Here is a 21695-nt window from a genome sequence, read left to right on the forward strand (position 1 = left end):
TTACTATTAGGGGAAACAGTGAAGGGTACGTGGGACCTCTGAGTACACTTTTTGAAATTTACCATGAATTTATAGGTATTTCAGAATAAAAAGTTTTCAACTAGACAGGCTGGGCACAGTGGCTCGTGCCTATAATTCCAACACTTTAGGAGGCTGAGACAGGAGAATTGCTTGAGCCCAGGAGCACAAGAATAGCCTGGGCAACATGGTGAGATATCTCTACTAAAAAAAGAAAAAAAATTACCTGGACATAGTGGTGTGCACCTGTAGTTGTTGCTGCTTGAGAGATTGAGATGGGAAGATCACTTGAGCCTGGGAGTTTGTGGGTGCCATGAGTTATAATCACACCACGGCACTCACGCCTGGATAACAGAATAAGACCCTGTCTCTTAAAAAAAGCCACATATTTTAATTAAAGACTGCTTGAGATATTATAAAGTATTTTAATCAAATCTTTTTTTAAGCGTATAGTACAATTTGAAAGATACCTTTTCAGAGAAATCTAAATACCACCCAGTGGCAGATGTTGTGGGTAACATTTCTAGTTATCAAATCAGAATATCCAAATGGAACAATAGCAAAAACGTTTATATCTACTTATGAAATATTAATGTAGTAAAAAGCAGTTAAACCTGTTGTGAAGGACACTTAAATTTTTTGAGGTCACCAAACCTCTTGAGAAGTGGATGAAAGCTATAAATGATCTTCCCAGAAAAATTCACACATGTAAATATACATATGTGTAAATAATCTCATACTAGTCAGTAGATTCATGAGCCCCCAAAGCTTGTTCTCAAGAGTTTTGGTTAAGAACTCATGCTTGCCTGTTAACAAACTGAAAAATTCTAGAAAAATAGCATGGCTAGTTCCTGTAGAATAAATTGGTAGAGATAAAAAGTGTGGGTAAGAGGGTGTGTATATTAAGACTCCTATTAAATTGTGCTCTAAACAGAGTATAATAATTTGTATTCTTCTAGAAGAATATGACAGTGATTATTTTCTTGTGTGCCTGCCAACGTTGGGCATCTGTTTTTTTTCTTTGCTACTTTGAAAGGTGAAAAAAAGATTTATGCTTTAATTTTTATTTCCTTGATTCTGAGTCTTAGGGAAGTTACATTTTTGTCATATATTTATTAGCCCATTTTAGGTCTTATATGAATTACATGTCTTTGTCCTTTGCATAATTTTTCTGTTGGCCCTTTTCTTTCTAACATTTAAAAGTGTTCATAAATTAAAGAAGTTGGCCCTTTGTCTGTAATATCTTGACAGTGTTTTCTCAGTTTGTTTAATTATTGTATTTTTGTATACTAAAACTAAAATTTTACTTGCTTACAGCTATCAATCTTTTACTGTGTGGCTTCTGCTTTTAGGTATTATGCTTAGAAAAGCATTTACACCCAGTGTTATGTAACGTGTTTTCTGTTTTCTTTTGTAATTGTTATGGCTTCATTTTTCAAATTTTAGTCTTTAATTCATCCAGAATTTATTTTATTGTATAGTGTGAGAGTTGGAATCCTTTTTTATTATCCAGATGTCCTATACAAGTTACTACACAATCCTTTTTTTTCCTGCCGGTTTGATTCTATCTTTACCAGTACTAAAGCCTTATAAACATATGATTCACTTCCTGGACTTTCTTTCAGAATCATTGATTACCTCTCTATTCTCCAGTTCCAAGCTATTCAGATTATTATACCTTCATAGTAAGTGCTAATAACCTTTACTCTCTACTTCCTCCTCTCTCTGTCTCTTAATTTGGTCTATTAGTTCCATTGTGTGCTTTTAATATACCTACTGCCCTTATGAATCATAACACTTAGTAGACTTTGCTTAGATTTTGCCAATGCATTATCTGTTGTTGTCTAAACAGATTACCACAAAATTATTAGCTTACAACAAGACACATTTTCTTACCTTATAGTTTCTATGGGTTGGGAAGGAAGACAAGGTCAAGCTGGGTCCTCTGCTTTAGAGTCTCTCATGAGGCTGCTGTCAAGGTGTCAGCCATGGCTGGGGTCTTACCTGAAGGCTCAGCTAAAGACAAATCTGCTTTCAGTCCTACTCACATGGTTGTTGGCACAATGTACTTCCTTATGGGTTGTTCCTTAGTCCCTAGGTAGCTGTTGGCCAAAGACCATCTTCAGTTCCTTGCCACATGCTTCTTCCCAACATAACCATTTGCTTTATCAAAGCAACAAAGGAGAGATTATGCTAGCAAAGTTGAAATTAGAATCTTTTGTAATCTAGTTATTTGTGATCTTTTCAACCTTGAAGTCTTGTATTGACTAAAAGCAGGTTGCTCAAGAAGAAGGGATTACACAAGACTGAATATCTGGAGGAAGAATCTTTGGGGGTATCTCAGTACCTGCTTACCATGGTTCATTTCTCAACTATACCGTATAGTCCCTGAGAATAGGGCATGTTTATCTTGCTGATCGTTGACAGTTACTGTCTGACACGATGTCTGGCACATAGTATGTTTTAAATATTTATAGGCTATAAATGTGTCTCTAATAAACAATATGTGTTTAGATTTGGAAGGTTTTTTCTGGACCAGACTAATTCTTTGTCTTTTTAAAAAACAATGTATTTTATTCTTATTGTTAGAAAACTACTTGGACCTCTGTCATCTTATTTTATTATGTTTGTTTTGCATGCGTCCCTGCAGTTTCCTTTGAAGGGCTTTCTTTTGCTATATACACTTTTTCTTTTTTCTCCAGTAGACCTGTTGGTTGAACCACAGCAGTCCCTTCCATAGTTTCTGTGTACTCTCACTCTTTACTTATATCCCTCTACCTTCTACTGGAGCCTTTGATGTGCACTTAAAGCAGCGGAAGTTTCCAGTTTACATTTTTGGGACTTGTGCAGGGGAAGGAGTACTACTTCCCTACCAGTTCTGCAAAAGTAGGAGTTGGATATGTTTTGGGCATCTTCTGTTATTAAGAGATACATTAATATACAAATCTGATGGCATTATAATTGCATACGCCAAGTAAGCTTTTATTGGTAGCCTAGAATCTAATCATTTCTTTTAGAATTGAAATATTATAAGAAAATATGCTTCATTTCAAAGAATTGATCTAATTTTTAGACTATTTTATACTATTCAAAAACTAGCAGATGTGTGTACTGTGTCACTGTCACCTACTATAGTCCCATACCCACTGCTGGGCAGGTTTTAGTCATTGATTCATTCAGTCGTGATTCATTCAGTCATTCTTATAAAATTCACTTTGCCTTGCATGTATCAAGTACTGCCCCAGGCACTTGGGAACACAAACGATTAAGACACTTTGAGTCTAGTGTGGGAAACAGACATGAATATAAGTGCTGTGTGCATGGTTTATTTCTTTGTCTTCATATTTGGAAAAATCTTCCTACCTATATCCAGCATAATTTACATAAGAATTATTTTGGTGAGGGTATGAGATAGGGATTTGTTTCTTTTTTTCAAATACTTGCTTGATCAGTTCCTCACCTGTCTGTTTTGATATGCCACTTTGATTATGTACCAAGATATAATGCAAATTGCAGGTTTCTAAGTACTCTACCATTTTACTTATCTGTGCAACTATTTTAAATGTTGTAACTTCATAGTGCATTTCAGTATCTGGTGATATAACTCCTTCATTTTTTGGTTATATTCCGAAATGTTTTGTTTCCAGCTGTTTATTTTTGCATCGTTTTCTATATTTTGTTTTGCCAGTTTCTTATAAGTGATTAAGTGGAATTCTGACATCCAAGTTTTGAAAGAGACTTTCAAAGACCTGTTTAAATTTAGCTTTTTAACATACTTTTCTCTGAGTGAATATGAACTATGAAAGATGATGCCAGGTTTTATTTTTATTTTTTCTGATTTTGGATTATTTTAATGACTTGTTTTGCTGTTAAATGCCACCAAAACTTTAAGTGAAAAGTATAGTGTTTAAAACTTGGTGTAGACTTTGTTATTTACATTTATTTTACCTTTTGTTTTTTAATACCTTAGGTTTAACCCAAAGGCGTTCCTTCAACCACCTTTGCAGATGCATCTCTCGAGAACCTCTGCTAAGGAAATGAGTGGTATGTTTTCTAAACATTTTTGAGATACATATTGGCTTCTGAAGCCAAGAAACATATCTAGGGATAGCTTTTGACATTTGCACTCACTTTCTCCTGCTTGGAATATATCTCTTCTCCCTTCTTTCCGAATTTCTTTACGCTATGAATTGAAATGATCTTAAGAGAAAATAGTACCTCCCAAGGATGTCATTATCATACTGACTTGAGGCCTTCCTCACCCCAGCCCTACTCTATGTCACCTCCGTGTGTGGCCTGCAGAGATGCTTGTGTTCCTTACCCTCTCATCTCTTAGGGGTATACCCCTGAGATTTTGGAGGCCGAGGCCTCACATAAAGGAAACATCTGCTCTAGTTTAAAAGTACATAAATATGGGACTTACATTTATAAAAGAGTTTCAGATACTCCACCACTTAAAAGCTAGCACCCTAAACTGTGTGTAGTAACCACTAATCATCTAAATATGAATATAAATAATTCTTTGGGTTATAGAATCCAAGTTGGCTGTTAAGAAAACAATAGGAAACCTAGTATAAGTCAAAGAATCTGAAGTTTAGAAATGCAATCACTCGTTGCCTTTTCTTCTCCAACCAATGTGTAAATCCCCTGCTCATAGACCCACCTAGGGAAACAGTGTTTTCATATCAATGCTTATTGTATGTGAAATGTAAATGTGATTTTACATTATTTGTTTCTTTAAGTGTGAGTCTGAGTTGAAACGCTTTTTTTTTTTTTGTAAAAACACATCTCCAGTATTTCTTAATGGAAATTAAACAATATGATTTCTCTTTACACGAATTATTTTAACATAGGCATTTTCTGAAACATGACTACTTGGTAAAGTTGAATATCCTTTTAGAAGCTTAAATTAGTATAAGCTATTTCTACAGAAACAGGAGGATTTATTTCAGGAGGATTGCAATTCACCTGGCAGAGCTGATATGCACACATATATACACAAACTCTCCTACCTGATGGACGCCTCCGTTACTTCTTTAATCTGTTTAACAAGAGGTGCAGGCACTTAGATGACCCCAGTGGCCCCACAGAGCAAGTGCATTTGCAGACACAACTGTGGGTCAGCTGCTGACACTCTTTCATTATGGGAGGGTCTGCCCAGTTACGAGAAACTTAATCTTTTTTCCTTCTTCCCAGTCCATTTATAATGATTATTTGGGAAGAACTTAAATAAATTAGGTATACCCTTAATAGGAAATATATATGGATATATTGGAGCCTTCTCTTCTCTGTGCCAATCTAAGACTTGGTAAGGCCAGATCTTGCCCTTTGGTGGAAAAGCAGAGTCAGTGTCCAAGCATCCTCAAGGAATAGCTCACCCTGGGCTTCCTGGCATTCTCAAAGCCAGCATTCCCAAATCAGACTCGCTCTACCTGCAAATTTTTTTTTTTTTTTTTTTTTGAGACGGAGTTTCGCTCTTGTTACCCAGGCTGGAGTGCAATGGCGCGATCTCGGCTCACCGCAACCTCTGCCTCCTGGGTTCAGGGAATTCTCCTGCCTCAGCCTCCTGAGTAGCTGGGATTACAGGCACGTGCCACCATGCCCAGCTAATTTTTTGTATTTTTAGTAGAGACGGGGTTTCACCATGTTGACCAGGATGGTCTCGATCTCTCAACCTCGTGATCCACCCGCCTCGGCCTCCCAAAGTGCTGGGATTACAGGCTTGAGCCACCGTGCCCGGCTCTACCTGCAAATTAAAATAAAAATTACTGAATCCCAGCAGAGATATTATCTGATTTAAATATGCATATATTTTGTGTACAGATGGTAATGTTTAATATACTCAGATCTGTATCTCAGTGAAATTTCCTAGAGATTTGGAATACATTTCATATTTCTTTAAATTCCAGGACTATCAGCTATAGTAAACACTCGGATTTTTTTTATTGTCTGAGGATATTATTAACTCTTGCATTCTAAGTTTTAAATAAAAACGAAATGTAAAAGAGCTATAAAGCCAAAACTTTATAAATATATACTTATGACAGATAAATGATTAATGTTGGGGAAATAAAAGTTCCAAACCTTTTATTCATGTTTATAAACTGAGGCTAGGATGATGATTCTTGTAGATGGATCAATTTTTTTAACTTTTGTGTATTGCTAAATTATTTGTTTTCCATTAATAAAGGTGAAAATAGATCATAATATTCAGACTCAAGCAATTTTGTATCTTCTATAAAAATCTTGTATAAGATCAAAAATTACTTGATCTTACTATTAAGGCATTATTCCTATGTTTTGTGGAATATAGCTTTAAATTCAATATTACCTATAAGCTAATATCCAAAATGTCATCTTCTTTAGCAGGTAGAAAATGGTTGGTTAAATAATTTAATCATTCTTTACGTAGCAAGATCATCTTGATGTTTAAACTTAAACTATGAAGCATCCTTGCAAAATAAAGGGGCTAGGTTCCCTTTTTGGATGTTTCTTGACCCACAAGAAACACTGCTGGTTATTTCAGGGTTAAAACTTAGAATGAGGTTGTCATGGTGTTGCTCTGCCTAATCCTGCTCCCCTTCTAAGTCCTTTGGTTGCCACAAGCCCACAGTATAGCAAAACCTGAAATGCAAATATTAGGTAATGGGGATAATCTAAAATGTTAAGCATTTTGGTTAATTCTATTATTTTCTTGATTTAAAGATAATTTAAATCAGACTGTTGAAAAACCCAATGTCACGCCTCCTGCGTCTCACACTTATAAAATGGATGAGGTTCAAAACCGCATAAAGGAAATACTAAACAAGCATAACAATGGCATTTGGATATCTAAGCTTCCACATTTTTACAAAGAGTTATATAAAGAAGACCTCAATCAAGGAATTTTACAACAATTTGAACACTGGCCTCATATTTGCACGGTATGTTTTTCCTTATTCCTCCCTTCTGATACCTCCTCCCTGCCCAACTTTGAGATCTTGAATTATTAGGCATATCACCTTTTATCCGCGGAACACAAAGCACTTTACATATGTTACTTCATTAATCTTTATCTCTTAAGATTAACATATGTCAGTTCTTATTTATAGAACTATGTCAAAGTTGAAGGCTCTCCTATGTTGTAATTGCTATTTTTATGTATGTTGTTTAATATCATTTTAAAAATGTATTTAATATGTGATAATATCTAAACCATTTTATGATGCTCGAACTGTTACCAGTAAACACTGATAACTTTGCCATTTTAATAACCTGAACTTATTGGGAATAATTGTTGCATTAGCCTCAAAGTTTATATGCTTAGTCTTGAGCATTTTTAAAGACTTTACCTAAGCAAATTGTAGTTATTTTGACTAATTTTATAAAGAGTTCTTAATTTTTGTTTCAAAATTAATATAGTGTTCATATTAAACTTTCACAAGCCATCTTTAGAGAGAAAATTGGAAATTAGAAAAAAGAAAATTAAAAATGATTTATCAATTTCCATTTCTATTCCTACTTGAAAGTCTGATTGTAAGATTATGGAACAGCACAATTTCTTTTTCTTTTTTTTTTTTTTTGAGACTGAGTTTCGCTCTTGTTACCCAGGCTGGAGTGCAATGGCGTGATCTCGGCTCACCGCAACCTCCGCCTCCTGGGCTCAGGCAATTCTCCTGTCTCAGCCTCCCGAGTAGCTGGGATTACAGGCACGTGCCACCATGCCCAGCTAATTTTTTGTATTTTTAGTAGAGATGGGGTTTCACCATGTTGACCAGTATGGTCTCGATCTCCTGACCTTGTGATCCACCCGCCTCGGCCTCCCAAAGTGCTGGGATTACAGGCTTGAGCCACCGCTCCCAGCGACGCGGAACAGCACAGTTCCTTAAAAATCTTAGTTCAGCCAGAGATAGAGACAGCTGAATTCCTACACCAAAGTAACTAACTTTTAGATGTTTCTTAATGTTTTTGCCTACCTGAAATATATTTAAAATATAACTTTTAAATGGTAGCATTAACAGCTACACAATGCTTCTAGGCTTGTAGAATTAAATATGCTTGAGAATTCTGTATGCTTTGATGGAGGGCTTTCATTTCTTTCACATAGATTTTGGCCCCCAAGCCTATTGGGCAGTGTAGGACATTCCCTCTTTTATAAGCACATGGGTTTTTTGTTTGTTTTGTTTTTTGAGACAGAGTTTCACTCTTGTCACCCAGGCTGGAGTGCAGTGGAGTGATCTCAGCTCACTGCAAACTCTGCTTCCAGGGTTCAAGTGATTCTCTTGCCTCAGCTTCTCGAGTAAATGGGCAGGAGCCACTATGCCTGGCTAATTTTTATATTTTTAGTAGAGACGGGATTTCACCATGTCGGCCAGGCTGCTCTCAAATGCCTGACCTCACCTCGGCTTCCCAAAGTGCTGTGATTACAGGCGTGAGCCACCATGGCCTCTTAGAGGCAAGTGTCATTAATTCGTCCATCCATCCCATTTTCTCATATACCATTCACTGTGCACCTGCATGTGCCGATTTCTGCTTTAAGCGTTAAGAACAAAGGTAACGAAGACACTTAAGAGTTTAGTGAGGGAAATAGGGAAAAAAAGGATTAGGACAGTGTGGCAAATGTTAGAATATACAGTGAGAATAAGATGGGAAAATAAGAAGGAATGTTAAACTCTGGAAATATGGCTCTGTTTCCCTTCTAATACGCTCAAGAACACTTAATGTTCCTAGGAATGTTACCTCTGATTTATGTGGAATGTAGGGTTTGTTCTCCTAATGGAAATTTTCAGCATTGCTTTTCCATTCACTCCATTTTTATTCCATTCTGGAAAGAATTTTTTTCACTCAATTTAGGTTTAATGACATTGAGGTACCTTCTTAGACTTTCCTGTACTAGAGGAGACTTTTGAGGAAGTCTCATTAGGCTGTTCAGTTTGAAGGTTCAGGACGTGTAGCCCCTTCTTGAAATGCATGTGGCCCCTTTTTGGTTTAAATCCATAGAACTTTATGAATTTTTTTATTTCAACTTTATTTTAGATATAGAGGATACATGTGCAGGTTTGTTACATGGGTATTTGCACTCCATAGCAAGTTTTATATAAAACTTAGAACCTTTTTTAAATCATCAAAATACATATATAACTCATTATTAAGTTTTGATAAGTCTTCTTTAGACTAAAAAATTTTTAAATATACTTCACTGGTTCTTCTTAATGTAATGTGTTTCTGGTTATTTTGTATTCCATGGTAATTACTAATATTTGTGTAGCTTTATTATGACCTTTTTGGGAAATTTTTATCTTTGCTACTCTACATGCCTTCACAGTTCTAGAATTTCTCTTGCTAGGATTGTAGGTAAGAGAGTATATATCTCTTTGATGTTAAAAACTTTACCTAAAATGAATAATTTTCTACTAGATCTCTGGTGCTAAAACAACTTTTTTTTGGTTACTTTTTATAGCACTTTAATTCATCTTTTATTGCATAATTATATTCTGTCCAAGCAGTGAGGGTCAGAAGCAGACACACAATCTACCTTTTAGATCTATTTATTTTGCCTATTACCTTTGTTCAGATGTAATCAATGCCAATTAATAGGTTATGGTAATTTGCTTAGTGAAGTAGGATGCCAGAAGACACCAGTCGTAATGATGTCTATTGATATCTTTCAAAACTGTCTAACCTCTGAATATTTTTTAGCAGACTGTTGTTAAACAGTTTTAGTCAGTTAATCCATGGTGGTTTTTAAACAGTTTTATACAATGGTTATTTTCCCCCTTATTGTAACTTCTTCTTTTCACTTTGGTGCAAAGCAGAAACACTGATACCATGCCTAGGGCAAATATTACTACTACAAGCAAGATTAGACAGTCTCAGGGCAGTGCAAAAAGTTTATGATAAGAAAGAACTTGGTAATGGGTATCTCTCTATATATATGATTTGTCATGTAACTAAAGAAGAAATCTAAGTGCAGTGTTTTTCTTTTTAAAAAAAGAGTTTTTTCCTCCAATCATATAAAATATTCTATGTTAAAAGATTGAGAAATAAAGTTATAAAAGAAATAAAAATCATTCATCGTTCTACCACCCAGAGATTACTACTTACAGGAATTTTCATTTGAATATCAGAATGCACAGCATTAGCTTCAGGGACCAAATAGCAGCTTTGAAATTTTACCTTCAGGGAGGTTCTAGTTAGTATGCTGTAAGCCACTGCACATGGATATTGGAAGACATTTTGATGCAGGCAGAAGGATGCTTTGATTCTGTTGTCCTTAACCTTTTGGGTCTGTCCAATAGCAAATGTGTACAGAGAGTTTTCAAAGCTAGGGAGAACACAGAGTTATTCACAATGATGAGCCAGCTCCAAGGTATTCATAGACAACTGTCTTGAAAAGGCAAAAATGCCAAAACAGTAAGCCTACAGACCAAGGGCACTGCACTCTAAGAGTTCCTATTGGGTCCTGGGAGGACAGCAGCACCTCTTGGCTGTTCTAGAGCAGTGGTCTTGTTAATAGTGTTCTTGTTTAACTGTTGTATTTGACTGGTATTTGTAAAATACTTCTATGTTCTACTGACCTGGGTGTTAGGGATAAAACAGTAAACAAGAAAGACATTGCCCTCATGGAACTTTCTGTCCGATGGGGAAAATAAACATTGAGCAAATAATGATAAGCCTGCAGTGCTTATGAAGGAGAAGTACAGGACGCTGAGGGAATGTCTACACAGGAGACTGTATGTCTGATGAGTCAAACAAAGCTTCCAGATGAGGTGGCTGGTAAACTAAAACCTGACAGGTTAGTGTGAGTTAGGTAAAGAGGGAGGAAAAAAGCACCTCAGACAAAAGAAAGATTGTGCCAAAGCCCTGAGATAGAAAAGCATAGTGTTTTCAGGAAGCTGAAGGAAATTAAGTAAGAACAGAATGGCTCATGATGAAGCTGAAGAAGCAGGCAGAGGCCAGGTCACTTCATTAAGGAGTCACCATTTGGTGGAAACGCAGCAGGTCTGAGCCTTGAGGTCACCCAGGATCCATGGTCTCTGGCTGACTATGATTTCTAGTAAAATTACAAATCTTGGTCAGGCACATTGATTGGCTCATGCCTGTAATCCCAGCACTTTGGGAGGTCAAGGCAGGAGAATTGCTTGAGGTGAGGAGTTTGAGGCCAGCCTGGGCAACATATCAAGGCTCTGTCTCTACAAAAAAATAATTTAAAAAAATGAGCTGGGCATGGTGATGCATGCCTATAGTTCCATCTACTCAGGAGGCTGAGTTGGGAGGATTGCTTGGGCTCAGAAATTCAAGGTTGCAGAGCTATGACAGCACCACTGCACTCCAGTCTGGGTGACAGCATAAGACCTGTCTTTAAAAAAATCCAAATTTTGCAGCAATGACTGCTGAACACCAGAGATTTTGTTGAAATTTTCTAGTCTCTGAAATGGATAAAGAAACCTCTCTGTTCTTACTTTAGCCAGAATATCTGTCTCCCATGTCTTTCCTGAAGCTGTTAGAGAGCTGAAGAGCTCATTGGTATACAGAACTAGATGGACTTGGCTGAGGAGAGATTCTGTCAGTAGCACCAAGACCTACTAGTAGGCAACTGACAGGTAGCTGGGAAACATTCTAAGCCGGGCTGGAGGCACACCAAGCCTTAATTATAAAACATTTTCTGAATGACAAAATGATAGAACATAAAATGTTGTGAATGAGGAAAAACTGCCTAATTACACTAATTATTCATAGCTTGTACAAGGATGTTTTACTGTTAATCTGTTTTTATTATGTATCATTTTCCTATTCATTAGAAATCACTGAGCTTTGTTTCCTAGCTAATCCTGCAGACTCAAAAATTCTTAAAATTCTGAATTGCATCAATATAGCAATTTCTCTAATATCAAAGGAGGCAAAAGTTTCTGTCACTTATGTAGAGATATTTTTATATTTTGTAATGTTCAGGAATCTAACTTAACTTTAATTATGGTAATTAATTGTATAAGATAATAAAGCACCTCTCAGCCAATGTAAAATGACTTTTTAAAAAGCCAGGAACTTCTGGGATAAAAACAAACCACATGAATTTCTAAGGATGTGAAACATAAACAGCAGTGAATATCCTCAGGCTTAATAGTATTGAATATACTCTGTGTATTGAATATATTCTAAATAGCAATGCCAGCAGTTAATTTTTGAGAGGCACCCCAGTTTAAAGCAGGCCAAACCCCACTGCTCAACCAGGGACATGCCCAACAAGCTCTGTGAAGGAACTGAATACAAACAGGAAAAGCTAAAGAGGGAAACACAAAACTTTAACTTGAAATAAAGAGCTGCGGATGAAATGAAGTCAAAATAAACTCCAAGTGGAAGAAAGTTCCTGACGTCTTAACAATCCATGAATAGATTCCAGACCTCCTACTCTTCTAGCACCTGCCCCAACTCCTGGCAGAAGTAGAAAGAGCAAGGAACATGAGAGCAAGGAACGTATCCAATGCACCTTGAAAACCACAGCCACTGGCCAACAGCCTTCCAAAAAGCTCTGCACGTGTTTGACTAGGAGAAGACTCCATTATCTTCCTGAAGGAACATGACCAAAAGGCCAAACCTCAGGCCATGCTAAAGGAAAATCACTTGAAGTTTATCCTAATATAAATAGTTGCAATGTGTATCTAAAGACAGCATCAGTAAAAGGTCTTTTCTAGTTAAATGGGTGGGAGTGAGCGAGAGTGTTGACCTTGAAGTACATAGAGTCTATAAAATGATTCATCTAAGTTGGTGGAGAAGAGTTTCTCTGAGTAGATGGTTTGTCAACAGTCAAGGGTTACCCTCTACAAGGATCTTTTTACCTTTACCTTTGATTAAGTCTCTGTGGAATATGTCACAAAACCTTTGCTTTCTCAAAGAGAATTGACTGAAAAACTGTAACCTTCTCTGAGTATCTTGGGCTTATCATTACTAGCATCAGTATATTCTAGCAGAGATGGTTGTGGTTGTAGGTGATACGGAACAGTGGATTGATGGGTTTAGCTCCTGCATACAGGGTACACCACACCGGCTGCCCTTACATGCTTCATGTCTGTCCTGATCAGTATGTCTGCATTGTGACTCAGTGATGCCATTGGGGACCATTACCCTATCTCTTTCTCAGTTGTCTGACTTTTCCAGCGCTTTTTAGCTTTGGCATGAAAAGGCTACCTCTTAAGGCTGGTCAACCTTTCTGTGAACTGGCTGATCATTTGGTGCAAGCTTCTGGTCAGTGACTTCGATGTTTTAGTTGTTGCTAGGCACTCAGGGATCTTTTGAACACTACTAAAATCAAGTTTTAAAATTGGATTTTTTAAATTTAGTTTTTCTTTGTTGTTTTTGGTTCATTTTGAGCTCTAATCATTATTAATGCTTGGAGTGATAGAAAGCAGGTCTCTAGGTAAATGTAATTTTGCTGTACTGTCCCAGGTTTGTATTGGGTGGTAATCATATAAAATGAAATTTAGAACTCAATTTAAAGCTTCAACAAAAAGGACTGCTACCCTGTGGAAACAAAACTGTGCCCATACAAATGCTTTTGAAAGCTTGATTTAATTGGACAATACCAATTCTGTTATAGAAGCCTAAAGAATATTCTAACTCCAGAAGAAAGAATAAACTTACCCCAGAAGTCCATGCTATAGAATTAGCAGGTGAGCCTTCGTAAACTCAAAGGAGCTTGGCTTCAAGAACTTTTAAGTTTACAGCTCAGGTAAAACTTGAAAGAAAGAAGTAAAGACCTTTTAGAATTCAGGAGAAGCAAGTTTCTAGACATGTAGAATGAAGACTTTTATTTGTTTGAACAAACAGACTCCTGAAGAAATTCATGTTCTAAGTTTTTGGGCCTGTTTCAGAAAAACACTCAAACCATGTTTTTCTTCTGCTCTCACACCACAGCAATCAACACAGAAGGCCTCTGTGGCCAAATGTGCGTGTTTCCCCACACACACCAAGCAGCAGATACTAGCCGAGTGTCCTCTAATTTAATACCAACACTATCCACCTGAAGATAGCATCAGATCCCACAGGGTGAAGGCTCAATCCCCAGAACTGCTGCTGCTTGACATATACACCAGTCGTGCAGATCTAGGCCTCCAGAACTTCTGACTGACCAGCTTCAAGTTGGGGTTCCCAAAACCTCCTCTTTGGGTTTGATTAATTTGTTGGAGTGGCTTGCAGAACTCAGGCAAACAGTTAACTTCTATTTACTGGTTTATTACAAAGGATATTACCGAGGGTACAGATGAGGACATGCATAAATGGGGGAAACAGCATGGAGCTTCCATGCCCCCCCCTGGGCCTGCCACCCTCCAGGCAGCTCTCCAAACCTGTCCTCAGGGGTTTTTAGGGAGGTGTCATTACACAGGCATGGTTGATTAAACCGTTGGCCATTGATGATTAGCTTGACCTTCAGTGCCTCTTCCCTCCCTGGAAGTTGAGTAGTGGAATCAAAAGTTGCAACCCTCTAATCTGCCTTGGTCTTTCTGATAACCAGCCCCACCCTGAAGTTGTCAGTCAGTATTGGCATACAAAGAGACAAGCTCTTTGGAGATTCCAAAGATTTTCGGAATTGTATTTAGGAAACGGAGAAAGAAAGAAGACCAAATATATATTTCACAGTATCACAGCCTCACATCTGCCAAGCGTAGTTTGTCCTCTCCAAACTTAAAGGAACCCAGAGGGGTGTGAGAGAAGTGTCTCATTCAAATTGTGATTCCAAATGAGACAGAAATCAAGCTCATTATAATGGACTTACAGGAATAGAAAGTTTAAAGTATATTAGATTCAGTATCTTCTGGTGATCGGCAAAGGAAGTGGCTTGACTCCATGGTGTAGGGAGTTCATCTCCTATGTTACTTGTCTCTCCTTTTGGAGGTGGGGGTGGAAGTGTACATGTGGTGTGTGGAGTTACAGGTCATGCTAGTTCCCAGTCGTTGGACTGATGGGTTTTTTGGGTGGACATTCAGAGCCAAAGAAAAAATACAGAACCACAAAACAAAAGAAAACATAAAGAGGGTAGGAGTATGGTCCTGAGTCTTCTCCCACAGTAGAGGAGGCCTTTGACTCCCTCCTCAGGTATATGCCTGAATCAGGTGAACTAAAGGAACTAAACGCCATGAAAGCTCCCTCTTGAGAGATCTACCTGAAGTGGTTAGCAGTTGATTATCACACTAAGGAAATAATAAAAGCCATGTTTCAAGTAGATATTGGCTTGCCTTGGTCATTTGTGAAGACCAGAAGATGGCTGTTCTGTCTTGGGGGATGAGGCAGGAGATGAACACATAAGTCTTGTCAGATGCACCAGAGCCCAGTAAAGAATGGACGCTACACTGTAACTCACATTATAGCAATTCTTTATTTGTAGGAAGGTTCTTGTGGGATAAATATAGTGGTAGGTCTCTTTCCTAAACCTATTTGCCAGAAAATTAAAAAGAGATGTCACTTTTTGTAGGTGACAGATGGTGATCACAGTAGAATGCCCAGGAAAAGCAAATTTCTATCCATATGAAAATTTAAAGAGTTTGAGCCAGGTGGTATTGTAAAATACATATTTGGCCTTCCCTGTTTTCTGGCATACAATTCCTAAAATTCAAAGTGACTCTCCAAAGTAATGTCTTTTTTTTTTTTTTTTAAATGAGTGATGACTTGAAACCCTTAGTAGCTTAAGGATGGGGCTGTTCACCAGAATGACCAAGACATGATTGGAGACTTGGGACTTTCAGCTCCAAACAATCTCTGGGGAGGGTAGAGGGCCTAAAGGTTAGGTTGATCACCAGTGGCCAATGATTTAATCAATCGTGCCTGTGGAATGATGCCTCCATAAAAACCCAAAGCAGGAGAAAAGCTTCCAGATAGCAGAACACATGGAGCTTCCTGTAGGGTAGCAGAGAGGGCATGGAAGCCCCACACCCCTTCCAGCATACCTCACACTAAGCATCTCTTCATTGGTATTTTTTTTTTTTTTTTTTTTTTTTAGGGACAGGTTTTGCTCTGTCCCTTAAGCTGGAGTGCAGTGGTACCATCATACTCACTGCAGCTTGGAAATCCTGGGCTCAAGCAGTCCTCCCATCCCAGCCTTCCAAAATGCTGGGATTATAGGTGTGCACTACCACTTCCAGCTGATTTTTAAAATGTTATTGTTGAGATTCTCACTAGGTTGCCCAGGCTGGTCTTCAACTATTAGCCTCAAGTGAGTGATCCTCCTGCCCCAGGCTCTCAAAGTGCTTGGATTATAGGTATGAGCTGCTGCACTGAGCCATAATCTTTATAATAAGCCAGTAAACATGTTTCCCTGATTTCTGTGAGCCACTCTAGCAAATTAAAACTAAAGAGAGGGTCTTGGGAACCCTAACTTGATCCAGTTGGTCCGAAGTTCCAGAAGCCTAGGCTTATAACTGGTGTCTGAAGAGGAGACAAGTCTTATGGGACTGAATCCTCAACCTGTAGGATCTGACACTATCTCCTGGTAGATAGTGTCAGAATCCAAATTGGTAGAATTCAGCTGATATCCACTGCAGAACTGATTGCTTGATTGGTATGGGGGGACCCCCACTCATTTGGTCACACATGTCTTCTGTGTTGATGATTGTTGTTGAATGAGAAAATAGGAAAAACATGTTTGTGTTTTCCATACTCATAACTGAAAAAGAATCACATTTGCTTTAAATTATATTTTTTCACTTTAAAAGGAGTTTCATGAATTGTTGCCTTTGAATTGAGAAATCCCTCAACTGGCCAGGCATGGTGGCTCATGCCTGTAATCAAAAATACTTAGAAGGCTAAGGCAGGAGGATCGCTTGAGCCCAGAGGTGGAGGTGGCAGTGAGCTGAGATTGCACCACTGCACTCTAGCCTAGGCAGCAGAACAAGACCCAGTCTTAAAAAAAAAAAAAAAAAAAAAAGAGACAGAGAGAGAGAGAGAAAGAAAGAAAAGAAACCCCAAAGATTGGAATAAAGTATGTGGACCAGGCATATTTTCCATGTCACTAAATTTATTTGTGAATATTTGCATAAAGTGTTGAAGGATATCTGAATCAACTCCAGGTAGAGTCAGGTTCGGTTCCTTGTTAGGTATATGTTTAATCTTAGTAAATGCTTTTTGAATGTATAGAAGCCAAATCATTGGAGAACAAATGGAATTTAGGCACTTAACCAACCATTTTGAGATAAAAGAAAAAGTCATTGAAGACTGGGAAGTGCTTACTTTTCAAGGGACTAGCCATTAGAGTGGGATATAGTTATCTACTTTAATGTTATAAAATTGTTATAAAATTTTATTTTATTTTATTTTATAAAATAAAAATGTTATAAAACTACTGAGGGAAAAAATCCTGCCTTCCAATCAGATGATTATTTGGCTATGGTTGGTACTTTGTAAATTCAGGCCTATTGGTCAAAAATTCACTTCATAGGCTGACTGGCATAATTTGACTTAAAAGCTGCAGACACAGCCCTGGAAGCTTAGTACCTCCAGATGATCTTTAAATATTACTCTGGAATAAAAGCCAGAAAAATGGGAATTCTGCTCTTGCCCTGGACCAATTCAAATGTGGACACTCAAGTGTGGACATAATGTCCGTAACTTCTGTTAAGACAGTAATTCCTATTTGGAAGAACTTGTGCTGGTCATGTCAGCGGTCATCGTTAGAGGTTTGATAAGTATGTTATTAGGTAATTGGCACTGATCACATCTAAGGCACAGATGGAATGGCAGCTTTGGTACTGGGACAGGGGAGACTAAACATTGAAGCATCCCAGATTCTCAGTGCACTCCTTGGAAAGAAAAAGATCATAAAGCTGAAGAACCCCCATACCTTCTTTTGGGTTAGAAGAAACTATGTGAACAGTGGGGGGATGGGGCTTAGGAAGTTATTTTAAATAACATGGGTTATAATCCACTGAAATTAGCTTCTACCATCCACTTCAGAGAAAGTATTGAGATGGTTATGTGAAAACTGAAGAAAAGTTTTTAAGGTGGTCTCTGCAGGCTCATCTGGCTTTGGCTACAGAGAACCACCACATCTAAATCTAAAATTAGTCAAATGCTGCATAACAACGTTTTGGTCAATGATGGACTGTATACACGATAGTGGTCCCAGAAGATTATAATGGAGCAGGGAACAGGGGATGGGGCCAAGATGGCTGACAAGAAGCAGCAGCTTTTAGAGGCTCCCATCAATAAAAACATAGTAAGTGGGTGAATCCTTCATGAGCAACCAAGGTATCCAGGTTTTCTCATAAAAGTTGACTAGAAGGCTGGCGTGAGTTACAGAGAGAAGGAAGAACGTATGGTGCAGCAGCTTACCTGAGAACCACATGGGGAAGGGGAATTCCCTCCCACCAGCCAAGGGAGGTGGTGAGTGAGCTTGCTACCTAGCTGGGGAAAATGTACTTTTTCCATAGAACTGTGCAACCCATAGATTGGAAGATCTCCACTCGCAAACCCACACCACCATGGCCTACTGTCCCAACCCTGGATCATGCAGAGTCTTACAGCCTCTCAGCTGAAATCTGCTTAAGCCTATCGAACTCCTGAGGGGAGGGGCGACCAGCACTGACTGCAGCTGCCTGCTGTCTAAGCTGCTTGAGCTGCTTTGGGGAGGAGCAGCAGCCAGCACTGGGACTAGAAACTGCCTAACATGCTAAGCTCCCTGGGTAGGGGAAGGAGGGTACCCATTTCTATAACTCTAGGCTGTGCTTTTCCCCTGCTGGAGCCAGGGAGGCTGGCTGGCTTGATCCCAAGACTTGTCCCCATAGCCCAATACACTGGCTGTGGCAGTCTGTGGTCAGAGTGCCTCTTCAGGCCTAAACTAACCCTTTCTTTCATTATTGGGTGGGACTTCCCTGTAGGATCTCTAGTAACTCCAGCTTGAGGCTCAGGGACAGGATTGGATTCTCCCTGGGCCTGAGCCAGTTGGAGAGGTGGCCATGGACCAACAGACTTAGCCTCTCCTCCTGGTAGTTCTGAGGAATCCTGGCAGCTGAGATGAATGGGTTTCCCCTCAGTGAAGCACACCCCCTCCACCACGGGACAAAGTGCTTCATTAAACGGGTCCTGCTCCCTGTGCCACCCAACTGGATGAGACCCTCCCAACAGGGATTGTCAGACACCCTATACAGGAGCCATCCTACTGGTATCAGGTTGGTGCCCCTAGAGGTCAGAGGTCCCAGAAGAAGGAACAAGTACCCATCTTTATGGTTCTCCAGCCTTCTTGAGTGACATCTCCAGGCACAGGAACAAATCAGATGAATAGAGCCCAAAGTGAACCCCTAGTAAACTGCAGCAGCCCTACGAAAGAGGGACCTGACTATTGAAAGAAAAACAAGCAGAAAGTGACAACAACTGCATCAACAACAACAAAAAAGATGCCCCACAAAAACCCCATCCAAGGGTCAGCAACCTCAAAGACCAAAACTAGGCAAACTCATGAAGATGACAGTCAATGAAAAAATGCTGAAAACCCAAAAGGCCAAAATGCCTCTTCTGCTCCAAATGATCACAGTGGCTCTCCATCAAGGGTGCAGAACTAGATGGAGGATCAGATGGTCAAATTGGCAGAAGTAGGCTTTAGGAGATGGGTAATAAGAAACTATGCTGAGCTAAAGGAGCATGTTCTAACCCAATGCAAAGAAGCTAAAAACCTTGATTAAAGGTTAGAGAAATTGCTAACTGGAATAACCGGTTTAGAGAGGAACATAAATGACCTGATGGAGCTGGAAAACACAGCACAAGAACTTTGTGAAACATACGCAAGCATTAACAGGTGACTCTACCAAGCAGAAGAAAGGATATCAGAGTTGGAAGACCACCTTACTGAAATAAGACATACTGACAAGAATAGAGAAAAAAGAATGAAAAGAAATGAACAAAGCTTACAAGAAATATGGTACTTCATAAAAAGACTGAACCTACAATTGATTGGAGTACCAGACGGGGAGAATAGAAAAAAGCAGGAAAACACACTTCAGGATATTATCCAGGAGAAATTCCCTAACCTAGCTAGATAGGCCTAACATGCAAATTCTGGAAATACAGAGAACACTATTAAGATACTCCACGAGAAGATCAACCCTAAGACACGTAAGCATCAGATTCTCCAAGGCTGAAATAAAGTTCAACTTTTAAAACTCTGGTCAGCCAGAGAGAAAAGCCAGGTCCACCTACAAAGGGAAGTCCATCAGACTAACAATGGAACTCTCAGAAGAAACTGTACAAGCCAGAAGAGATTGGGGGCCAATATTCAACATTCTTAAAGAAAAGAATTTTCAACCCAGAATTTCACATCCAGCCAAACTAAGCTTCATAAGCAAAGGAGAAATAAAATTCCTTCCAAACAAGCAAATGCTGAGGGATTTCATTACCACCAGGGCAGGGCCTGAAAGAGCTCCTGAAAGAAGCACTAAATATGGAGAGGAAAAACTGGTACCAGCCACTGCAAAAGCACACCAAAATATAAAGACCAATGACACAATAAAGAAACTGCATCAACTAATGTGCAAAATAACCAAATAGCATCATGATGACAGGATAAAATTCACATATAACAATATTAACCTTAAATGTAAACAGGCTAAATGCCCCAATTAAAAGACACAGACTGGCAAATTGGATAAGGAGTCAAGACCCATTGGTGTGCTATATTCAGGAGACCCATCTTACATGCAAAGGCACACATAGGCTCAAAATAAAGGGATGGAGGAAATTTTACCAATCAAGTGGAAAGCCAAAACAAACAAACAAACAAAGAAACCAGGGATTGCAATCCTAGTTTCTGACAAAACAGACTTTAAACCAAAAAAACAAAACAAAACAAAACAAAGACAAGGGCATTACATAATGATAACAGGAACAATTCAATAAGAAGAGCTAACTATTCTAAATATATGTGTACCCAATACAGGAGCACCCAGATTCATAAAACAAGTTTTACAAGACCTACAAAGAGACTTAGGCTCCCACACAATAATAGTAGGACACTTTAACACCCCACTGTCAGTATTAGACAAATCAACAAGACAGAAAATTAACAATGATATTCAGGACTTGAACTCAGCTCTGGATCAGGTGGACCTAATAAACATTTACAGAACTCTCTACCACAAATCAACAAAATATACATTCTTCTCAGCACCACATAGCACTGATTCTGAACTTGAACACATAATTCAAAGTAAAATGCTCCTCAGCAAATGCAGAAGAACTGAAATTATAACAGTCTCTCAGACCACAGTACAATCAAATTAGAACCTCAGGATGAAGAAACTCACTCAAAACCACACAATTTCATGGAAATTGAACAACCTACTCCTGAATGACTCCTGGGTAAATAATGAAACTTGTCAAGACAGAAACCAAGAAGTTCTTTGAAACCAGTGAGAACAAAGAGACAATATACCAGAATCTCTGAGACACAGCTAAAGCATTGAGGAAAATTTATAGCACTAAGTGCCCACATCAGAAAGCTAGAAAGAGCTCAAATTGACACTCTAACATCACAATTAAAAGAGCTACAGAGACAAGAGCAAACTAATCCAAAAGCTAGCATAAGACAAGAAATAATTAAGATGAGAGAAGAATTGAAGGAGGTGGAGATATGAAAAACCCTCCAAAAAAATCAACAAATCCAGGAGCTGTTTTTTTTTTTAATTAACAAAATAGACCACTAGCTAGACTGATAAGACAGA

At 38.5% G+C, this 21695-nt stretch overlaps 1 protein-coding gene across 1 annotated transcript in view; it reads left to right on the forward strand.

Moving 5' to 3' along the window:
- Positions 1–21695, forward strand: part of TDRD7 (tudor domain containing 7) — an 84574-nt gene that overhangs the window by 23275 nt on the left and 39604 nt on the right. The window contains exons 5-6 of the mRNA XM_003940065.4: positions 3989–4062; positions 6724–6941. Of these exons, the coding sequence (XP_003940114.1) occupies positions 3989–4062; positions 6724–6941 (292 nt within the window). The remainder of the gene's footprint in view (positions 1–3988; positions 4063–6723; positions 6942–21695) is intronic.

The sequence above is a fragment of the Saimiri boliviensis genome, chromosome 2 (assembly GCF_048565385.1).
Source record: "Saimiri boliviensis isolate mSaiBol1 chromosome 2, mSaiBol1.pri, whole genome shotgun sequence".
NCBI lineage: Eukaryota > Metazoa > Chordata > Mammalia > Primates > Cebidae > Saimiri > Saimiri boliviensis.